A 23843-nucleotide genomic window follows, 5' to 3' on the forward strand; every position below is an offset into this window, starting at 1 on the left:
TTCAAGTGATGACGTGTTTAGTGGCGCGATAGGGCGGGGCAACCTGTCAATCACATGAGATCCACCAATAGCAAACCGCTACCATCCAACATTCCAATCAATTACTGATGGACAAAATCAAGTCCCGCCCAACATTTGTTCTTGTTCGAGAAGCAGTTTCACTCGAATATACAGATTGTCACAATAAGGAAGAAAGTAGGATCGCAACTTCAGTTTCCTGATGACTTTAAGGACTTCATTGTTAGCCAACCAACAACTTAAACCAACGTTGAGGATCATTTCTGATTTCATATAACATTGTTCATTCTGCAAAGTATAGCAGAAATTTAGAATAAATTAATATTTTAACACATCAGATGCTCTCCCCACTCAACTCTCCATTGGAAACAGTAATTTCTTGATTGTTGGAAGCAATGAGGGTCAATAAATGTATATTAATGGCAGTCTGACCTCTTTCTGACGGTATTATCCGATGAACAGGAACTTCCATCTTACCAAGATATTAATATCATACATGCTGCTGCACGCATCACTGAATTTCTGCCAGGGAACACATTATTCGAAGAGAGAGAGAGAGAGAGAGAGAGAGAGAGAGAGAGAGAGAGAGAGAGAGAGAGAGAGAGAGAGAGAGAGAGAGAGAGAGAGAGGCCTTGGAACTACAGAGGAAGAAATTATGGAGTGAAAGTTATGATGGGGGATTTGATTACTGAGTGAGAAAGCAGACAGACAAAAGCACTCAGACCCTGATCAGCAGGTGACCAGACAGAACGTGTCTCCAACACATCCAGTGTCCCTTCCATTTCCTGTTTGTGTAGCTGACCGGAGCATGTTCACACGCGCAGCAGGACTTCAGTTCTCAAACACCAACATGTATTTTTAGATGAATGTAAATTCAGAACTGAAAATTATTATTTGTAGTTATATTATAGGTTATAATGCATATATATTATAAAAAATAGTGTAAAGTTTATTATAATTTAGTGCTAATAAAAGGCATGTGCCGAGTTATTTACAGAAATTAGAAGTGTGTGTGTGTGTGTGTGTGTGTGTGTGTGTGTGTGTGTACACATAAAATATATTTACAAACGCTTGTTAACTGCGATTAATCGCGCTTCGATGCGATTAATCGATTTGACAGCACTAAATTAAACGTGAAATTTTTAAATAGAAAGACTGAAATAACATTTTTTGAAAAAAATCTTTGTTACAACATCAAAAACTAATCTTTACAGTGTGTGTGAAGTGTGCTTCATACAACACTACACAATTGACAATGGACGTGTTTGCCTACAAAATTTCACAGAAATTCGACCACACTTTAAGTTGTATATTATTGAAGCTTGCATCATAGGTGAACTAAAGTAGGAGAGGTTTTTAGTTTGCTTAGGAGTAAAGATGTAGGGGTTTGAGTTAGGGTTCATAAATAAGCAGTGGGCATTTCTTGTTGCTGGGGATTTCATATAAATGCAGAATGAGGGTTACTAACTAGTCACCACCCTGCTTACATCACGCATATCTGACTCCTAGTTCTAGCACACGTAAATAGCCATGTGTCCGTGTGATCTGCTCCATATATATCTTCTTACGCTTGCTTGTTTGAAGCTGGAACATCATGCGAAGATGGAAATAAAGACTTCATATAAACTCATTCGCTAACAGCATCTGTACAGGGGACTGTTGTCATGGAAACACACGCGTATATATGATAAGACGGTGACATTCGTAGAACGGACACACTTATACTCACCCACCCACAAACACACACAAGACCCTAAATAGTCTCTTCACACCCTTGACACACGTTCACACCTTTTTTTACTCCATTTTTTTTTTTCTCAGTGTGAACCAGAATAACTCCAGTTCTTCATTTTCTGCCTGGACACACCCACACTTCCTGTATGATCTGGGTGGTGCTGTCACTAAAGCCAACGCCACACCATCTTTGTTCCCTTTTGACACTAAATACCCACTGGAAACAAGAATACAAGTTATATTTAGTTGATTTGGCAAAGCCTTCCTTTTTCTGAATAAGAATGTATAACCAAACTTCCTGTTCATGCTTTATTTAGCAGCGGGTGACTCCAAATGAAAGCAGAACATTTTTAGGGGGAATACATGTTCTTTCTTTTATATATATATAATATATATATATATAGTCTATATATATATAATTTTTAAAGACCAGAGATAGAAGACAGCACATTTCCTGTGTACAATCTCTGGACGTCTTGCAAAGAGAATAGAATAGAATAGAATAGAATAGAATAGAATAGAATAGAATAGAATAGAATAGAATAGAATAGGTGTAAAAAAAGAGAATGAAATACAATTTACGTAAATATAAAACAAACAGGGCTGTCAAATTATTTCATTTATAAAAACACCACAATAACAACAAGGTTGTCAGTTTAACACATTAATTTAGTATGATGATAATAAATTATAAAATGATGAAAAAAAATAATACAATAAAAACATTAGCACAATTAATCATGCCCCTATATATCATCTAAAACAGTTCAATAAATGACAATTGATTTGCAACTCTACAATAAATAGACAAAAACATATAAAATGTATACAGTGTATACAAAATGTAAACAAAATAAAATAAAATGTATACTCGAATAGTATAGATCTAGATTGTTGTTTTATTTTTAATGGGAAATGCTGATGGACAGAAACGATTTTAAAATTCAGTTAAAAGTGAGCTGAATAAAAAAATAAATAGCACAAGTCACTGTTTAAAAAAAATACACAAATAGGCCTGATAACATAAGCACATACGCACGCACGCACACACACACACACACACACACACACACACGGAAAAAGGCTGCAGGGTGTGAAGGCAAGAGGTGAGGGTGGATTGGTAAAGTGTGTGTGTGTGTGTGTGTGTGTGTGTGTGTGTGTGTGTGTGTGTGTGTGTGTGTGTGTGTGTGTGTGTGTGTGTGTGTGTGTGTGTGTGTGTGTGTGTGTGTGTGTGTGTGTGTGTGTGTGTGTGTGTGTGTGTGTGTAAGGCAGGTGTTCATTCTTCTAGCCATTAATTAACTTTAACGACGGAAAGCACATCTGTACTAATTGCTGAACACACTCGGCTATCACCTCCTGCCCCATTCCACATTATAGAGCCATCAAGCACAGTATAAACTGAAGAAATGAGTTCAATCCTGTAGGACAGACACTCGCGAAGAAGCCTGAAACTAGTAAAGAGAAATTCAATAACAGAACACTGAACAATTATCTTTATATCTTTACATATTACAATTGTGACTTATTTTCTCATAATTGCAAGTTTACTTCTTGTAATTGCGACTTTTATATCTCACAGTTGTCTTCACATCTTACAATTGTGACTTCATTTCTCTCAAATATGACTATTTAGTGTAATTGCGACTTTATTTTAGAATTGTGACTTCATTTCTCATAATTGCAACTTTATTTCTTGTAATTACGACTTTATATCTCACAGTTGTATTTACATCTTACAATTGTGACTTATTTTCTCATAATTGCAACGTTAAGTTTTGTAATTACAACTTTATATCTTACAGTTGTCTTTAAATCTTACAATATTGTGACTTCATATCTCACAATTATGACTATTTAGTGTAATTAATTACGTCTTAAAATTGTGACTTAATTTCTCAGGAAGGCAATATTATTTCTTGTAATTACAACTGTCTTATGCTTGCAACTTAATTTTGTATAATTGCACATTTATTTATTGGTAGTTACGACTTTATATCTCAATATTGTCTTTATATTTTACAATTGCAACTTCACAATTATGACTTTCTTGTAATTGCAACTTTATAACATATCTTACAATTGCAACTTTTTTGCAAGAAAAACTGACTTGCGACTTATATCACAATTATAACTCAATATCACAATTCACATATTCATATCACAATTATAACTCAATTTCTCATAATTACAAGTATATATTTCACTATTTCTACTGTATTTTTCAGAATGTGACATATCAAAGTTTTCTCACAGTTGACTATTTTTGCAATCGCAACTTCATATCTCAAAATTATGACTTAATTTAATACAAAATCGCAACTTGATATTTTTCTATAGCGACTTTTTTTCCTCTAGCAATTTTTGTGCTGTTAATTGCTTGTCGGAGACAGGTCAAGTCGATGAAATAGCTAAAGTTGTCAGGTAAACTATTGTAGCATCAGTGACTACACTAACTGGGACTTTTATTTGAAGACGCCTAATGTAAAAGGCTGATGAGATTCTCTGTGAGAAATATTTACATACACACACACTTCCACAGTATATGTGATTATGGGCTGGTTAGCACACAGACAAACGTGTTGAAGCAACAAGCGCTGACCTGTGGGCCCGACAGAGGAGTTCTGGGACTGTCAGGGCAAGTCTTTCTCTTTGACTGTACAATATTTATGACAGGAGGACAGTATATGAGAACAAGGGAAAGACTGAGATGTGTGTGTGTGTGTGTGTGTGTGTGTGTGTTTTAGAACGAGTGAGGGCGGCCAAAGTCCCTGTATTCCCCCAGGTACCATTTTCCTCAACCTCTGATGACTTGGAGCAGGAAAGGAGAGAACAGTGGAACGGATGCTCCCAGAGTTTTCATGATTTGAGAGAGAAAGACCCTCCGAGCTCTGGGAATTTCCCCAGAACCTTAAAACACACCTCTCAGATCTGAAGTCACACATGCCTCCAACACGCAGCCAGCTTTGAGAGTTAAAACCTTCATCCAAAACAGTTCAGGGAGGGGACCATATAAATTACGCATGAATTCTACAGTTCTGAATCGGACAAGTTCATACTTCCACTTTTGTCTTACGTCTGCCAAACACAGCAAATCAAAAAAGCACATGCTCTCTGAGAGAAACAGTTGAGATATTACATGGCGATTTTCTTCTTCTTTCCCACAGAATTCCAGAGCGCCGTCCTCAGATGAATGCGCTGGAATGTTTGGGTTCCTGGGTTAAGTTGGGAGTTGAATGGTTAACTTGTCCACCTGCTTTGACAAACAGTTGGTTATTACAATAAATCTTCATTATGAAGGTATATGGGAGTTTTCTTCAACTATAGGTTGTTCAACTTCAAATATAGCTTTTGACCTCAACATTTCTCACACTCTCACTAGTTCACTTAATATGTCCACTAATATTCAATATACATCACAGAAGAATTCTGTAGTTTATTTTGTGGTTTATTTTTTAACAGTTTATTTTGTTGGTCCCCCAACAGACATTCTACTGACTAGAAGTAACTTGGCTAACACAGTCTCACCCCAAAACGTCACATACTGACGGGTCTTGACCATACGGCAACATACGACGAAAAGGGTACCCTTTAACGTCCATGTGTGACGATTCGGGTATGGTTGGGTTTAGGTATGCGTTAGGGTACCGCTAGGAGGCGCTGCTGGTGCGCTTATGTCTGCGTCTCATATTGATGTTATAGGGGTACCCTTTTCGTCGTATGTTGACGTATGGTCAAGACCCGTCAGTATATGACGTTTTGGGGTGAGACCGGCTGACTTGGCATCTACAAGTCAACTTGTTTCTCCTAACCCGAACCATAACACCTAACCATAACCTACCAGTCTACTGACAGTCTACTAATACTCCAATGAGAGTTAGTTGACATGTAGTTGAAAAGTTACTTATAGTTAGTAGAATGTCTAAAGTGGACTATCGAAATAAAGTGTAACCAAAAGCCTAAATTCATAGTTTCACACATTTAGCATTGATATTTCTTTGTTTTCTTCACACGTGATGTCTATATTCCTTTCTCTTCTTCTTTTTGATAAACAAGAAGCTTTTTTGAAGCACTTTCATCTTCTTTTTTGCTGTGGTGAAAATGCCCGATCTTCCAGCAAATCGGACGTATTTTACGTGGTGTCTAATTCGTACGAATTTATACGAACTCACGCGTCCGAATTCGTACGATTTTTGCTAAATCGTACATATTTTAAGTGTTGGCCAATTCGTATGAATGACCAACCCCTGACCCCGCCCCTAAACCTACCCATCACTGGGGTTTAGACAAATCGTACGAATTCGTCGTGAGATAGCGTTGAAATACCGGCAGAGATCTGAGATCTGCATATAAAAATAAAAATGTCGCATTCTGTTTTAAGGAATATAAAAGTGCCATGAATCTCCCGGGGTTGCTTTATCTATATGTGCTCAAGCTATTTTCGAAAAATTCCAGATAGCCTATTATACCATTTTGAGCCCAAAACGTTTTGTCAAACTCATATTGTTGGTATGTGAGGTTTGCACTGAGTTTCATTGACAGCAGGTGTCAACAGTGCCGAATTACAGCCAGCCTGAGTTTCCACTTCCCATCCAATCAGCCTCCATTATCTCTGCAAGAAAGCCTGTGACCCTGAGGCTAACCTTAGCCATAAACTTCAACTTGGACCAGCGTCGGCTCGTAATTTGACCAATAAATGCCTCTTTACCTGGGCGTACCCTTGAGATCTGATTACATAGCTGGCTCTGCGCTCTCAATTTGTTCAATTACCATCTACCTGTGTTCTCACTTGAGTAGAGAGTGTGTGTATAGATCTGACCCCTGAATATTTGCAGTTGCCCTCCCATTAGCTGTGAACATACCTCTGGGACAATTCCTTTGACAGTGGCCCCGGCTCTAACGGTAAGACCAACCCCTCACTCACAGAAAACACACCTTGGTTTGCCTATTCATCAAGAACCTGACACCATTTCATCAGTCAAAGCTATAACCTTCCAAACTAGCATGACAAACGTTCATTCACAAATTCAGCAAGAGTTTACTAAGTAACTAAGTGACTAACCCATAAACTCTCCCATTTACTGTCAAATATGCATCACAGGAAACAGTGGAAGTCTGTTTCCTCAGAGCATAAATAAGAAGATAATTGACTATTTCTTTTAATTGACTTTGCAACATTATTTTTTGTAATTGCGACTTTTTCTTATAATTGCGACTTTGTACATTACAAGTACCAATTATATCTATCAATTGTGATTTTATTTCTCATAATTTTGCCTTTATATGTTGCAATTGTGATTATAATTTTTTTCACAGTTGCGACGTTTTCCTTGTTGTTATTTATTTTTGCAATTGCGACTTTATATTTCACAATTTCAACTTTATTTCTTGTAACTTCTTGTAAATTATTTTTCTTTGTCATACAGTTATTGATCAATAATTAAGGAACCTCAACGTTTCTCATAATTTATGTCTCAGCATTACCAACTTCATATCTCACATTTTCAACATTGTTGTAAATTACCAGTTAACAATTGCAACTTTATGTCTAACAATTACAGATTTATTTCTCATAATTGCACCTTTATATCTCACAGTTGTGACTGTACATTACCTCACAGTTCCAACTTAATTTCTTACAAGTCCAACCTTTCAATTGTTAATTTTTCTCACAATTGCGTCTTTATATTTCACAATTGTGATTTTATCTTTCATTGCAACATTACTTTGCAGTTGCAACTTTATATCTCACAATTGAAACTTTATTTCATATTTAACTCTTTCCATGCCATTGATGGAATTTTCCGGCTTTCCGTGTTTTCACTGTACAGTAGTCTGATTTTTTTTTTTTTTAAGCTTTTTTTATGAAATGTACCCACATTCAAGTGTTGATAAAAAAGAATGCATGAAGCTAGAATATGCCAAAGACTGAAGCGTTAGAGAATATAATCCCAATTTGAGTCTTGAATCATCTTGCATTAAGCATTCGACAATGAATTTCAGAAGTCCAGGTGTAAGAGATCTACATTCGTGTAACTCAACCAGTATCTTTTTAAATCTGATTGTGTGTGTGTGTGTGTGTGTGTGTGTGTGTGTGTGTGTGTGTGTGTGTGTGTGTGTGTGTGTGTGTGTGTGTGTGTGTGTGTGTGTGTGTGTGTGTGTGTGTGTGTGTGTGTTTGTGTGTGTGTAAACAAGCACCTTTTGATTGCCAGAGGTTTGCTGCCTGTTCATGCAATGGCCGAAGTGGCGGAAAGCCAGATATGAAGATGTGAGAAATTTGATATGACAAGCTCAAGCTAGAACAGAGACTGGAGTGTCCTTTATCAGAGGAGTAGATTTCATGTTGGCTTTGGTTTAATCGAGGATTACAAACCACTAATTTAAAGATATCCTTGAAATTTGACCTTAATGTTGCCAAACTTTCCAAACCTCAATGAAACAAGAGACCGCTAATAGGAGATTAAACTACACCTCCAGGCTTTACCAATATACAAGACTGCATTATCAAACAAAGTTCATTAAAACATAACGCAGGTTAATGCGTTTACATGCTGGGAGAAATCGGGTTAAGGGGCAAAATCTATTTTTTTCCTGAAGTTGTTTATGATTTTACTCAGATGAAGTAAACCGGTACTTTGTCGCGCATTGTCGGCTTATTAAGCATAATCGGGGTAAGAATGTGCATGTAACGTAGCCAGAGACTGGATGTTATCTGAGGCAGGACAGCAACAGAGGAGATTCACCCCTAGATGACCAACACTGTGCGGTCACTCTGTGGAAAATGACATTAAGTTTCTGTTTCAAAAGAGGAAGCTAATGAGGGCTGTATTTATAGGGCCTGCATAAATATTTGAGAGTGGAAATTGTAATAGTATTCTGGTACTAATACTGTGGGTGGTAATACTAAAAACAGCATTGGCATGGAAAGACCATCAATGATCACAATTAATCTGTTTATATGACCAAGAGGGACATTTAGATAAAGGGTGGACAGCATATGGGTGGAACATTAATTGATAAGAGTTCTGTTTTAATTTAGATAGTGAAAGTAAGTGAAGCTTCACTTCATCTAGAGAGTCTTGCATTCCACTGACCACACATTCAAGTGTTAATAAAAAAGGAATGAATAAAGCAGAGGGTCTGTTCTTTCTTTTGATATACTGCATGTTTAGATATTCATACAACAATATATTCTGGGGGCCATGAAACTTATGTCTTCCAGAATTTAAGGGCTCCTCAGCCCTTAAATTCCTCCGCTGGTTCCCTTCAGCCCCTCTGCGGTGGATCCCCCGGCTCTGCCTCCACCACGGTTCGTCTAACTGTGGGTCTCCTCCTTGCTCATTCCACCAGATTCCATCGTCCTTGCGGCTCCACCCGACTCCATCATCCCTCCGGCTCCGCCTTGGCCCCTCCTTGCTCCACCAGATACCATCGTCTTTGCGGCTCCACCCGACTCCATCGTCCCTCCGGCTCCGCCTTGGCCCTTCCTTGCTCCACCAGATACCATCGTCCTTGCGGCTCCACCCGACTCCATCGTCCTTCCGGCTCCGCCTTGGCCCCTCCTTGCTCCACCAGATACCATCGTCTTTGCGGCTCCACCCGACTCCCTCGTCTCTCCGGCTCCGCCTTGGTCCCTCCTTGCTCCACCAGATACCATCGTCCTTGCGGCTCCACCCGACTCCATCGTCTCTCCGGCTCCGCCTTGGTCAGATGTCACCCTGTCTGCGCCACGGACTTATGAGCCATCTGCTGCGTTCTGTCTCTCCACCCCTTCGGCTCCGTCTTGCTCCGCCTTCCCACCGGCTCCACCTCTGTCCTTAAACACCCTGGTTTCACCTCTGACCCTCATCGCTGCGGCTCCGCCTCGGCCTCCAGGACCATCAGTGTCGCCCGGGCCCATCAGCCCTCCATCTGCTCCATTTCCATCGCCCTCCTTTCCGTCAGTCGTCCCCTGGGTGTCGTCAGCCAAATCTCCTCCATGGCTCCTCCCTCTATTGACTCCTCCGTGGTCCCTCATCTTGTCTGGGCTTTGTATTATCCTCCTGTCTCTGCCAAGACTCTACCTTCTTCGCCTCCCTGGTTCCTAGGATCATTGTCTCTGTGGTGTCTTACTCCAAAGCTCCCGTCCTCCCTTCATCCTCAGACATTCATCAGAGCAAGGACGCACCTTCCTGGAGCGGGAGCTACTGTCACGTTCATGTTCAGTTACATTGTCTTGTTTAGTTTCTTTGTCATTATCACTGCCTGAGTTCTCGTTAATTAATCATCATTAATCATCATCCCGTGTATTTGAGGCCTTAGATCTCCTCGGTTCTTTATCTCGTATTGAAGTTATGTTTGTCGTGTTTTTGTATCGCCTTCCATGATTATTAAATACTGTGTTTATTGTTCATTCTGCGTTGTGCATTTCTGATTTTGTATTTTCTACTCCAACATCTGACACTTCAGGCTTTGGTGGAAAGCAATTGAGTAAATGACTAATTATGGATGTTTTCTTGGAGACAGCTGCAATGGTAATTATTCTGTCCAGGTCAGCGTGAGGAATACAGTGAGGCTTTCTGTGGCTTTCTATGACCACTGGGTCGAGTCCAGAACCTCAGGTTCACATTAACACTAGTTAGAGGAAAAAAACCATCAGCACAGCTTCCTGTTTTCTCCTCCAGCCTGGAACGGTGATTCCCTTATGACCTGCTGCTATGATGATCACATACAAACACCTAAACACAGTGTCACTGTTAGCAACCGATCGCACAGCGTTTCATTCACCTGGCTCTCCACTCTCTCCTTGACCTCCAGTTCAACATCATCAAACTATCCATCCGTCTATCTATCTGTTCGCACTCGTTGCCAGATCCTCATATCCGCTGGCTGTCTTCATCTGCTATTATACTCATTGCATTAGTCTTCCCGCGTGCAGCTGCTATTCGCTAGCTCATTGTGATGTTTGTATATTTAGCTGCTGCGTTCATTTCCTCTGCTGTTGACTCGGGAAAACACATACAATGCACAAACAGATCCCCCCCCCCCCCCCCTCGCTCCCACCCGTCCGTTTTGCCGTTTCTCTCGACAGGCCTCCTCCCTCCCTCCGCTACCCCTGCCACCCTTCAGTTTTAAAAGAAGTGGGTTGAGAACGAAAGCAGAGCGAACTTCACAGCATGGAGGCCATGAGCTCGCCATTGTTCAGCCAAAACTCCCAGACAATCAGGAGATCAAGCCTGAAATTCCCCACCAGCTCTTGTATCCTTCAGAAGAAGAATATATATATATATATATATATATATATATATATATATATATATATATATATATATATATATATATATATATATATATATATATATATATGGAAATTCTGTTCCCACCACAAATGCTACTAATACAATAAATTCAACTACTTTTTAAAACTTTTATAATTATAAAAGTTTAGTATAAAATATTTATTTTACTAATCATTATTATTGTATTTGTATTTAATAATAATAATTATTACTATTTTTGTTGTTGTTGTTATACCTTTTAATTGAACAGTTATTATACCTAATCATTTATTTAAAATATTTATTTTATTTTATTTAGCAACTATAATTACATTATCATTACTATAGTATTTTATTTTATAATCATAATAATAATAATAATTATTACTATTATTGAGTGTTGTTGTTAAAATATATTTTATTATATATTATATATATTAATTATTAATAATATAATTATTGTCTTTTTCATTCAATAAAACCAACAATAAAATGTATAACGATTATTATTATAATTATTATTATCTTGTTGTTTAATAACAACAACAATAATAAATAAATAAATAAATCATAATAATAATTTATAATATTAGTAGTATAAGCAGTAGTAGTATTGTTTAAATACAAATTTTATATTATTATTATATTTATCATTTAATAATAACAATTATATTTCTAATATTGTTGTTGTTAAATAAAAATATAAAAATATTACTATACTTATCTTTTTATTTAATAACAGCAACAATATTATTATTATTTAATCTAAGATTTCTGCCTGCCGAATGATAAAACTGGCTAAAAAAATTATGAATTCACTTTGAAGAAAGGACCTGCAGTGGTAAACTCCTCTCACACTTTCTTATAATATTTTTTGTAATAAATTTGGTTATGCATTCATAATTCATTTTCATAGTGCTTTGTTGTATTCATTATGATATATGAACTATAAATGTTACATCTGTGTCCTCAATCCTGCCTTATTCAAGCATCTGTGCTGTGTGGCAGACCCTCCCTCTGCTTCCAGATTGGATTTCACTGAAAAATTCCTTGAAAAACTTGGATTCTTCCAGTGACCTCTGTTGAGAGTGAAGGAAAGGCAGGAACGGCCGCTGGCGGGGTGGAGGGCGGTCGGGGAGGGGCGGGGGACGTTCTTCAAAGCCTGCACGCTGAATTCAGGAATTTTGGCTGGCCATCTAATGGAGGATGAAAATTGGCTTTATCAATCAAATCAGACAACCAGACAGGACATAATCTGCACAGACAGCAGTGACACACACACCAGGTCTGACTGTCTGCACAGCACACACACTAGAACACTCTGACATTGCGTGTCACAAGTGACTAATACTGTTTTTCAGATGTTTTTATCATAATGACATCACCTTGTATTTGTTTTTGCATGACTATATACTACTTTACAGTACACTATACAGCAATACTGTAATCCCTCGGTGACAATAAACCAGTAAAGGTCAGCTGAGGTCAGAGGTGACGTCAGGGTCAAGTTTCTCTCCAGCTACGCAAATTGCCTTCAGCACAGATTTTGTGGTCATGTTTTAGGGTACGTTTACACGACAGCGATGTATTTTTCACGTACAGACGACAACATTGTCAAAACGATCGCCGCGGATCCGTAAAAACGGCTAAAACGCTGTACGATTCATGCCAGGCCAGTAGGTGGCGATGTTAGTTTGTAAAGACACACTACGGCCGACTGAACATGAGATACACATGCGCATGACGTCACTGTTTTCACAAATTCACATTTTTGTAGTTTACACAAAGACGATAACGGTACCGTTTTTAAAAAACGTGCACTTTGAACCCCATTTTCAAAAGTTTGCACCGTGTAAACGAACGGCCAAAACACATCAAAAGTTTTTAGTTGAAAACTGTGTCGTGTAAACGGCCCCTAGTTTTCTCGCCCTTGTGAAAAAGATGTACACTTCAGTATACTTTTAAAAAGTTTTATATAGAAATCATATTTTGTGAACTGAATATTGGTGGACACTTATGGTGGAGAACTGTATCTTAGTTTAAATTTATATTAAATGCAGTTAGTTGCACTTAACATTACTTTTTCACCCATTTAAGTAAGATTTAAGTACATCTTTATATGTAATTTCATAATTATGCCTATTGTCTTATAAATTCGGTTACTGTAACTTATAAGTTAATATGCTAAAGGCACTGACAAGCATTTATGCTAAACTCAAATAAACTTTAATGTTATTTCCATTGAAACTTGATTGAAATATATTTATAATTACACCTTTGAAATTATGAAATTTATATTAACTTTAAACGTAACATTAAACATAAAAACAAGTGTACTGCTTTAAAGCACAAAATATTATTAAAACGATTTAAAATGTGCTTTAAAGGAAATCTTTTAAGTTGAGATTATTACAAAGTGCGCTTTTTAAAAGTGTGCTTAAGTGCGTTAAGAAATAGGGTTACACTTTATTTGAAGTTGTCCTTGTTACAGTGTAATTATATATTTATACATTCGGCCTATAGCTATAATAATTAAGTACACAGCATACTCACTATCAGGTTAGGGTCAGATTTAGTTTGGTTTAGTGTTAGTTACATGTAATTGTGCATAATTTACTGTTATTAATATACACATGTAACAAGGACACTGTAAAGTAAAGCGTTACCAAGTATAGTCATGAAAGTTTATTATTTATGTACACTTAAGTGGCCTTTTATTTCATTGATATTATATTATTTGCAATAAAAAAACGATATTGCAAACAATATCAATGAAATAAAAGACATACAGATTTGACATACAAGATTTTATAAAAGTAGCCTATTTGAATGTGCACTACAAGAAAAATGTAGCCTAGGCTACTACAAGTACACATTCAATACAATTAAGCGCACTTCTTTTTCACAAGGGCAAAGCAATATAAATATTGTTATCATTCCGGGTAAATTGAATTCTCTGTTGTTTCTCTCCTTCTCTGAATCGCTCTGCACTTGATCTGTTCATTGCTGTACTTTAGTGTCGGTTCAGGTGATCACGACTCCCGCGGATCACAATAACGTGTGTCGTGTCAATCACTCGCTGCATGCGGACAGAAAAGGTCAGCGGGTTTATAAATAGCCCCCTTGAGACGCTCAAACGCCCGTGTCACTTCCTGCTGCTGCAGCAAAGGGGGGGTCACCGTGTCCCAGTGACCTCTGACCTCCCGGGATATGTGATGTGCGATATTCCATGAAAGCGGAAAATCTGGCGAACACTGTACATACAGTGAGATGGGTGGAGGGTTTCAGAATGATAGTGTGTGCTAATATAGTTATGGTTATAGTTATTGATCTTGGTGTGATCGGGCCTTTGGTCTCTCAGGAGATGACTTCAGTTTTTATGATGTCATCTTTCAACTGGAAATCTCGAAACAAAAAAACCTTGTGAAATCAGTGGATTATTTGCTGATTCATTCACTTTTTCGTTTCTCTATTGGGTAATAAAAATATAATAAATGTTAACACACATCAGCAAACTGATGTTTTCCCAGGATCTTATCGGACGATTCTCACGAAGCTCGACAAAATTGGGTATGAGTCATATTTCAAAATCTCGATGTATGCATATATCTGTCTTTGATGAATTAAATGTGAAAAATGAAAAATAATAGTATTGTTATCATTACACTCTAAAAAATGCTGGGTTGTTTTAACCCAATTTTGGGTCAAATATGGACAAACCCAGTCATTGGGTTAAAACATTTTATTGCATTTTTGATCCAACGTTTGGGTTTGTCCATATTTGACCCAAAATTGGGTTAAAACAACCCAGCATTTTTTAGAGTGTATTATTAATACTAGCCTACTACTAATACAAATTATAATAATTATTATAAGTTGTTATTATTATTAGGTTTTATTTTATTATTATTATTAGCAGTAGTAGTACTTTATTAATATTATTTTATTTTATATTTAATCATTTAAAAACGTTAACATTTGTATTATTTGTATTAGTATTATTATTAATAATAATAATAATGTAATATGTATATGTGAATGAATCCAGTTTTAGACCCATTTAAGATTTGGTTTTGTGACATATTTTCATAAAATGAATTGTCTTAAAATAAACTATAAAATATTGCTTATTGATACTTTTTTTAAATCAGCATTGAATGAAGTAAATTTTAACAGTGCAAAAACACTTCTTTTTTTTTGCAAAAACTTTACAAATTTAAATAATATATCACTTTGTGTGTGTGAGATGAGACATTTTCAGATTATAGTAATGAGAATTTGGGAAGGAAACATGCTTTATTTTTATGAAAATTATGTCACAAATGTAGGATACAATATTTTTTTTAAATTGTAATGGTCCTAAAATAAGATTAATTTTCTTTAAGAAAAATACATTATTATAAACATTTTTGTATTATTTTGAAGTGAAATATATATAACCCAGACACATTCTTGACAGGTTTCATGAGATTCAGGCATTTATTTGTTACCACCATCATCAGTTTGGATTGTCCAATACAGTGTGACTCCCCAGTTCACAACTATTTGCTATAACCTCCAGTGTAACAAGACAGAACAGGTGGCTGTGGGGAAAACTGTTGCCGTTTCTTCAAATAAAAGTCACACTTTGAGAATGTCAGGTCATGTATGAAGAGTGCAGAATCGTTTCTAATCACTTGCCTTATATGGAAGCATCAGTCCAGCCTCGAGCGGGCAGAGAGCCAATCAGAGCGCAGGGGGGCGGGGTTTGTTGTTTAAGGCTGAAGCCAGAGCGAAGTGCACAGCGCGGCATTAAAGCACCTGAGAAACACGCTATAGCACGCGCACAACCGCTGCTTACTTACTAGGGACAGTTGCACACTTGCAGCGCTGGAATAGTTACGCATGGGCTATTTTCTGGAGTCAACACACTGGACATATTTTGCTTGGATATTTAAAGCTGATATTTCAAACTGAAGTGGAGTTTTTGTGTTTTTTTCCTTTCAAGTATATCATTAATATGCGATTTGTGACTTGAACACTTCATTTCCACACTGGAGATTTCGGATACGGCGTTAAATGTCAAAAGGGATCAGCTGGTGCGGTGTTCAAAGTGACTCAACCCCTCTGGAATAAACTTTCCTGCAGCTGAGAGCGACTGTGTGTGTGTGTGTGTGTGTTTGACACAGAGAGAGAGAGACAGTTGGATGTGCGCGCATGATGAGCTCGCGGCTTCTGCTGCTGGTGCTCGCGGCGCTCGCGGCGTGCCTGCGGTCTGGTCGCGCGCAGGTAAGCTTCACCTGATTGACGTCACGCTCGGTTTCTCTGTCTCTGCTGGAGTTTAATTTATATGTCTCATTTAACAATAGCTGCATTCACAGATCACTTTTAACTGTCTTGATTTCGAGGATGAAATTTAAGCAAACTGTAACGAATGCCCTCATGAGCACGCCTGACTGCGTATTTTGGCCCCAAAGTGGAGGGCCCCCACCCTTCAGGACCCCGATAACAGAGAAACTCTACTAGATTTGATGCTTAATCTATCTGTATTTGTTTATGTCTGCAATTCTAAACTCAAACAAATCCACAGTTCGTGTTGCCAGCAATAATGTGCATTGGATGGATTCCCAGATGCTCCACTGCCAAAACCATCACTCAGTCCAAGAGCATCACTGTCACGGCTTAAACCCCAATTATGTTGTCCATTTAACACTACAGTACGCCTTTAGCCGTATTAAAATAGTGCTGTGAGTTCCTATTGAAGGTCCTCTGTACACTATAAAAATAAAGGTGATGTCATAGAATAATGGGGTTTTTGGTTCCTCAAAGAACCTTTCAGTGATCCGTTCTTATGCGAACATTCCATGGATGTTAAAAGTTCTTGATGGAACCATAAATGCCAATAAAGAAACTTTATTTTTATGGAACTTGAAATTGTATTTTCTAGACTAAAAGTCAAAATAGAAAATGTTCGACAACTAATCAGAAGTCATAGTGAAGTCTGATGAAAGTTTCAACGAAGATTATTTTGTCACAATCAGACTAGAATAAATTATTCGTTAGTTAGTCAGTCTGAAAAAAAAAAAAAAAAAATCCATTCATTGATCCATTCAATCCTGGTAACAATAAAAAAAATAAAACAGTATACCAGTTGATATTTGGCTGCCCCATCACTGGATAGTGCACATTTTCTGTATTCAAATTAGGTGGGTGATCTTCCCAAAATTTCATATCACGATCTTATAACAAACAATCACGATCCCTGATCTCAATCGCGATCTTCCCAATTTTGAGATGTAGGCTAGTTAATATCGAGAATGGAGCAAGCTTTATACTTTTATTCTAGCTTTATGCATACTTTTTTTTTATCAACGTTTGAACGTGGGTAAGTTTAACAAAACAAAAAAACTAAATTTTTAACAAAAAGATGAGATAATCGTGTTTTGTCAAAGACTTCTTCCAGATCTTATTCAGAATGATGATTAAAACGAGTAGATTGAGTCCATCGACACCCTCAAAGCTGCACAGTCCTACACATCTTCCTGGGTCAACATTTCATCAGTAACATTGGGCAGTTTTGATTTATATGCTTCAAGAAGTTATTTTACATGTGCAAAAGCGATGTTTCTATCGCTTATTTCTGCCTCTTTTTCGCCTGTGTTTTTATCCAACAATTCTGTCATAGCGCCTCCTGCTGTATAAGGCCATGTGTCCTTCAAAGCTAGCCAGTGCTCTGCTGAAAACTTCTTGCTGTGGGCATTTGAGAAGGTTGAGTTCAGTTGAGATGCTATATGTACTATGATGCTATTTATACTATGAATGTAAAAATGTCATCACAATGCAATGTACTTGCTCTGGCAGGTTAGTATGGTATTTGTCCCGCCCCTCCTGCACTGTGATTGGACGGCTGAGTAAAAAGTGACAGTAATGAGTGCTGCTTTTACTCAAAGTTGAATATTCTTCAACTTTTGACTAGTAAAAAACACAGCACTTAGTGTTCAGTAGTGGTGTCAACAATAATCGATTCGGCGATGCATCGCAATGCGGGATATGCTCGATTCAGCATCGATGCGGCAAAGTGCCATAATCGATTATGTCACTGTTTATTTTCTGGCCTTGAGTTGGACAATAAAGTTACTTTCGTGGGCATAACAACAACAACAATCAAGACGGCTGAGGCGGAGGGAGATGACCGCGATAGACGGGTAATTAAAAACGCACCCAAAGCTTGGAAAAGAGGACATCTGGGCACATTTCGGATTCTACGAAGTTAATGGGGAAACTAAACAAGACGAGGCTGAACACAGGAGCGCAGCTTCACGGCTGAGACACGAATAGACTATTAACATAAAGCTTTTACTCTTAAACACAAAAGGCACGTCCATTTGAATAAAAAAATAATATTTATTAAACAAACCAGATCAAGAGCAAAAACGAAATAAAGTGCATAACTGAAAAGTAAAGCATAGGCTCAAAACAGTGGCACAGCGCACTGCGCATTGGGCTCCAATAATTATTTTCCGTCTTCTAAAAAAAAAAATGCTGCCGATGTCTTTGTTGACATGGTAGAGGAGGACTGACTATGAATTAAACGGTCTCTCAATTAAATAAATAATATTCAGCAAACCTTCTAGTAGCCGTCTCTCTTCTCCGGTGGGTTGGGATAATCCAAAAGAAGTGAAAACAAGGGGGGTGTTCTGAAGACACACTGTTACCTGTGAAACAGGGGTGCTCTGAAAACACCCCCATTTGCAATTAGTGCTTTCCACCTGATGAAATGAACGCGCAAAGCGAATAAAATGAACGCGGGAAAACTGATGAAATGAACGCGCAAAACGAATGAAATGAACGCGGCAAAACGAATGAAATGAACGCGGCAAAACGAATGAAATGAACGCGGCAAAACTGATGAAATGAACGCGGCAAAACGAATGAAATGAACGCGGCAAAACGAATGAAATGAACGCGGCAAAACTGATGAAATGAACGCGCAAAACGAATGAAACGAACGCGGCAAAACGAATGAAATGAACGCGCAAAACGAATGAAACGAACGCGGCAAAACGAATGAAATGAACGCGGCAAAACTGATGAAATGAACGCGCCAAAAAACGACCAATCAGAATTTTGGTCAAGCCAGAACGTATCGACCAACAATCGACTGGGAGATTACAGCCCTAGAAAGCAGTGATTTATGTTTTCTTTTTCAGGGTTTGAAAATGCCATATACAATACCCTGTTTAATGACATTTATGTCAAAGATACAGGAGAGTGATAATACACACATAGCAGCCAATAAAATCTGTTGTTCAATATATGACTGCTTGTATTGCCTCATGACTGATGAAAAAATTGCCTTGTTGTGTGCAGTAGAATTTTGATGCATCGCAATGCATCGTAGAATCGAATTGAATCGAATCGTTACCTGGTGAATCGTAATCGAATCGAATTGTGAGGGCAGTGCCAATGCACACCCCTAGTGTTCAGCGTGAAATGACCGCTCAGAGCCTAAGGCGGCGGCCGTGTGTCCACCATAACGTTTTTAACGAGGCTTGCGTATTTTTCCAATTGTTTTCAATGAAAGCGCCACATTTTTTAAACGTTAGCAGCGTGACGAGGCTGTTTTTTTACCAGTCGCTGAGAGTTGAAGTAGTATGTTCAACTTTGGGTAAAACAGCTCTTGTCACTTTTTACTCATCCGTCCAATCACAGTGGAGGAGGGGCGGGACAAACACAACACTGACCAATTGCCACATCCTGCTTGTACAATGACAGCAAATGACAACAACAAGCACATCTCTTCAACCAAAACTTGTGCTAGAGCAAGTGCGTTCAATTTTGTCTACATTTTTAATATTCAGAAACAAACTATTTGCAAAATCAGATACTAGTAACCCTTCCGCGGATATTCCATATCATAACGCATATAGCGTCTAAAAAACAAAAAACGCTCTAAAACGCTGTCAACTGGCTAAAAACGCTTTAGTGGACACATTAACAATAAAAACATTGATTGCAGGAAAATTCAGTCCATGGCAGAGACGCGTTCCGTCATAAAAGACGGTAAATTCGTTAATGGCGGGTTGCAGATATTCTCACATATGTGTCCTGACCTTTATGAAAAGGTCTTTATGACATGCACATCAATTGCCATCCACACACACACACACACACACACACACACACACACACACACACACACACACACACACACACACACACACTATAAGACCTAAATCCCCTTGTGATGTTTCTGTAATCCGTCTCTTGAATATCACCATTGCATCATCGCCAAACTTAAAAACAAAAAACACAAACCATATGTTAGGCCTACCCTCTAAAACAGAGCACTCGATTCGGAGTTTAAAAGGTCACAGCTGATGGGATTTTGGTCCTCCAGCTGATGCCTCATAAGTCTTGTGTTTAAGTTATATAAGAGAGGAATAATCTAGGCGGCACGGTACAGACGTGTGGATGGAATCGCAGAAGATGATTGGGCTTTGAGTTGCTCTCATTAGGCGTGTGTCACGGCCTGAGGGATTAAAAAAAAATCAAAATTGCTTTTGCAGACATGACTCAGGATGCGAGCGAATGAAAGCCGAACACCTGAGACGAGCGTGCTCAGATGTGCATTGAATTGATGACTCGGTTTTGGAAAATGGAAGATGGATCGACTTTATTGTGCTTGTGCTTATCCTTTCATACTTAATCTCTCTCTCTCTCTCTATGCAAGCATGATTATTGAAGCTTGCTCAGACTTAAAAAAAACCTAAATAAATCCAGTTTTCATCTTTCTTTCAATACATTTGTTTATTCGACCTATGTGTATGTGCAGGTGTGGGTGTCACTCCATGGATACAGTATTTCTTTATGTCTCAACTCAGTAATGGCTGACTGCCATGTGCCCGGCCTATAAAGTTTCGTGTGTGAGTGTGTATAGCAATCCAGGTCGATAATTATACCCCATTCCTCCTCAACTTTTCCCCTGGATGAACTATTGGCATTCCTGCGTCCCATGATTCATTATGGCATGTGGCAAATGGGAGTGCTGTCATCCTAATGGGATCAGCGCTACACACACATGCACAGTGGGTTGATATACTGCTTTAGTGTATGTTTGTTTCACTCTGACATGCACTTCTTCACACCTGCGGATCCATCATGAATTTTACTGTCATGAATCACTCCGCCCAAGTAGCAGTGCTTCGCCTTCTGAGAATATAGTTCCCGTGTGTATACGGTTAGAAGATGGCTGTGTCTCACGTGACCTTGTTATTTGTCACAACATGTAAATAGGAAAAAGTTGGGGTAATTTTGTCACTTATTGGGAGCAGTATGCTAGCTGGAGCCGTTTACCTCCAGTCTTTGTGCTAAGCTAGGCTAGCGGTGGGTGCGTCAGACAGAGTTACGGCACGCACGGAGATGAGAAGGGTATTTATGGACTTTTCTAACTCTGGGGGGTACGGTGAATAAGTCCCCAAAACGTCAGCGTGTTCCTTTAAAGTGGCAGGACAACAAAACAGCAGTCGGTTTATAATAAGTGGAAAGTTATTGTGCATTTGGACACTAGTTATTGTTACCGTTAACTTGTTAGTCATTGTTCTTGGTGTGAACAGGCCTTTAGGGGGATTTTTGCACCAGATATACAGTCATAATTTAGTTTTCCATGACTCTTTTTGTACCCCATTCCCCCCATTCTTAAGTTAATAAGGCTATTGGTACTGTACCTTTAAGGCTTCTATGTAATGGAGGCCAGAGTAAGAGTAGACTGACATTAGAGACTGAAGTCTTTAGCCTTCTTGTTAGAGCGCCCGCCTCCCGCGCTGGAGAACCGGGTTCAAGGCCCGCACAGAGACAGGGCGAGTACCTGAGAGTTATATATATATGTAAATCTTCTTGTTATGATTGCTTGCTCAGTGACATTCTCTTCAAACTGTAACTCCGCCATTACTGTATTTGACTTGAAAAACATAACTGACTGTATATATGACCCCATAGAACCTATGCACTAGACTAGAGAAACAAGCGTGTAGCCATCTTTAGGATATTGTGTTTGAACTTCAGTTTTTGCGGTAGCTCAGTATATTTCTATGGCATCACTGTCAAAGAGTAATTAGCTAGTGAAGTGGATTTACTTATTGTAGAGTTACCGAAAGTTATCAGCATTGTAACTAGACGGGAAGATTTTATAACGAGCAGTTCATTCATAAATCTATAAGATCCTCCCTTCATGCTTTGGAAATAAAAACCGGAAGACAGAAAGGGGGCGGGGCTACAGAAGGTCTAGTAATAGTGCCCCTTGTGGCCACATTGAAAATGCACCACATAAGGGAGTTATAAGTAGTTATGAGCTTATTTTCATTTGTGATCATGCAATGTACTGGATACTCCACGGCTAGCTGTGTATTAAATTATTTTAATGCACAACATGGAGGCAAAGAACCGCCCAACGCAAAGTGCATTAAAATCGATTAATGCACAGCTAGCCGTGGATTATCCCGCTTATACAATGGTCATTTGCCAACATTGACAACTTAAAGCTGTTATTTATGTTTGCAGCGCAGATCAGAAGGGTAACATTGACGGTTATTTCCGTCAGTTAGATCTAGCATATTCTACCCGCTTTGAATCAGACACAGAGATAAAGCAGTGTGTAAGATTACGTTTATTTGAATGAATGAATTATAGCATTTATTTGAGAGAGAGAGAGAGAGAGAGAGAGAGAGAGAGAGAGAGAGAGAGAGAGAGAGCTGTGAGTTTAACTTCTTTAGAATAGCGATGTAAATAACCCCCTCGTTGCAGAGAAATATAATGTATGTTTCCAATGTTTCAGTAGCGAAGCTATTTTATTGATAAAAGTCAAATCTGTGCTCCTGAAAGTTTCTGTGTGCACTGTGTGCGGTTTTATTGCACACCTTCCAGCCAATCAGAATTTTATGCAGATACGTGATACAATTTTATATTTTGGAACTGAAACGCAAAGGGGAACTACTATTAGAAAATTGCCAAAGACAAAATATCAGCCAATTAATCAGACTGAAAAACATATCTATCACTTGTCTATTTATAAAGTACCGGTATATGAAACTTTGTTTTAATGACATTCCCTTTAATGAGTTTATTCATAATAGCATAATTGTTGTTTGTAAATGGTCTGAAAAATGGTCTGAACTGAAGTACACTGTATTTACCTGTAAAATATAATATAAGAAAGTCTGTGTGGAGGTGAAAAATGGATGGTTGGTTATGGCAATATGTTTTATTTATGTATTTATTTTCCCCATTGTGTGTCGGCCACATGACACTGACCACATCACACACACACTGACCTGATTATGAGTAATGCCGCTTAATAAAGGACAGCGACTCTGCACACATGCTCTCTGTAACTCTGCCGCACGTGCTCAGCCAGGTGTCTGTCATTGCACCGAATACGTCGGCTAGACATGGATGTGTGCATGTTACTGATATTCAGACCCAGACAGGTGAGTGTCTGTTCAGAAACCTGTTTGACCATCTCTCTCTCTCTCTCTCTCTCTCTTCATAAGGGTGACCCTCTTCCTCCCTCTCTGGTGGATTTAGTGATGAACAGCCCGATCTCATCCGTAGATGATCTGAAGAGACTTCTAGACGTAGAATCCGTAGGTAAAGCTGATCCCATACCTTATCAGATACCATACAACGTAGGGTTTTCATGTTTTATGGCGACTTTCCATTGACAATGATTTTTATACTGTACAAACTGTATATTCTGTCCCCTTATACTAACCCTAGCCCTAATCCTTCCCATTACTGAAAACATTCTGCATTTTTACATTTTCAAAAAACATTGTGTATGATTTATAAGCTGTTCCGCAC

General features: G+C 38.3%; 1 protein-coding gene across 4 annotated transcripts in view; it reads left to right on the top strand.

Moving 5' to 3' along the window:
* Positions 1–23843, top strand: part of pdgfba (platelet-derived growth factor beta polypeptide a) — a gene marked incomplete at its 3' end in the record, with an annotated part of 112423 nt that overhangs the window by 81800 nt on the left and 6780 nt on the right. For 2 of the 4 annotated variants that reach the window (XM_079592360.1, XM_079592361.1), the window contains exons 1-2: positions 15792–16274; positions 23534–23630. In XM_079592360.1, the coding sequence (XP_079448486.1) occupies positions 16203–16274; positions 23534–23630 (169 nt within the window). In that variant the 5' untranslated portion in view covers positions 15792–16202. Of the gene's footprint in view, positions 1–15791; positions 16275–23533; positions 23631–23843 lie in introns of those variants that run through there. The other 2 variants (XM_079592363.1, XM_079592362.1) reach the window with 2 other exon arrangements.

The sequence above is a fragment of the Phoxinus phoxinus genome, assembly GCF_949152265.1.
Source record: "Phoxinus phoxinus genome assembly, chromosome: 20".
In the NCBI taxonomy this organism is placed as follows: Eukaryota; Metazoa; Chordata; class Actinopteri; order Cypriniformes; family Leuciscidae; genus Phoxinus; species Phoxinus phoxinus.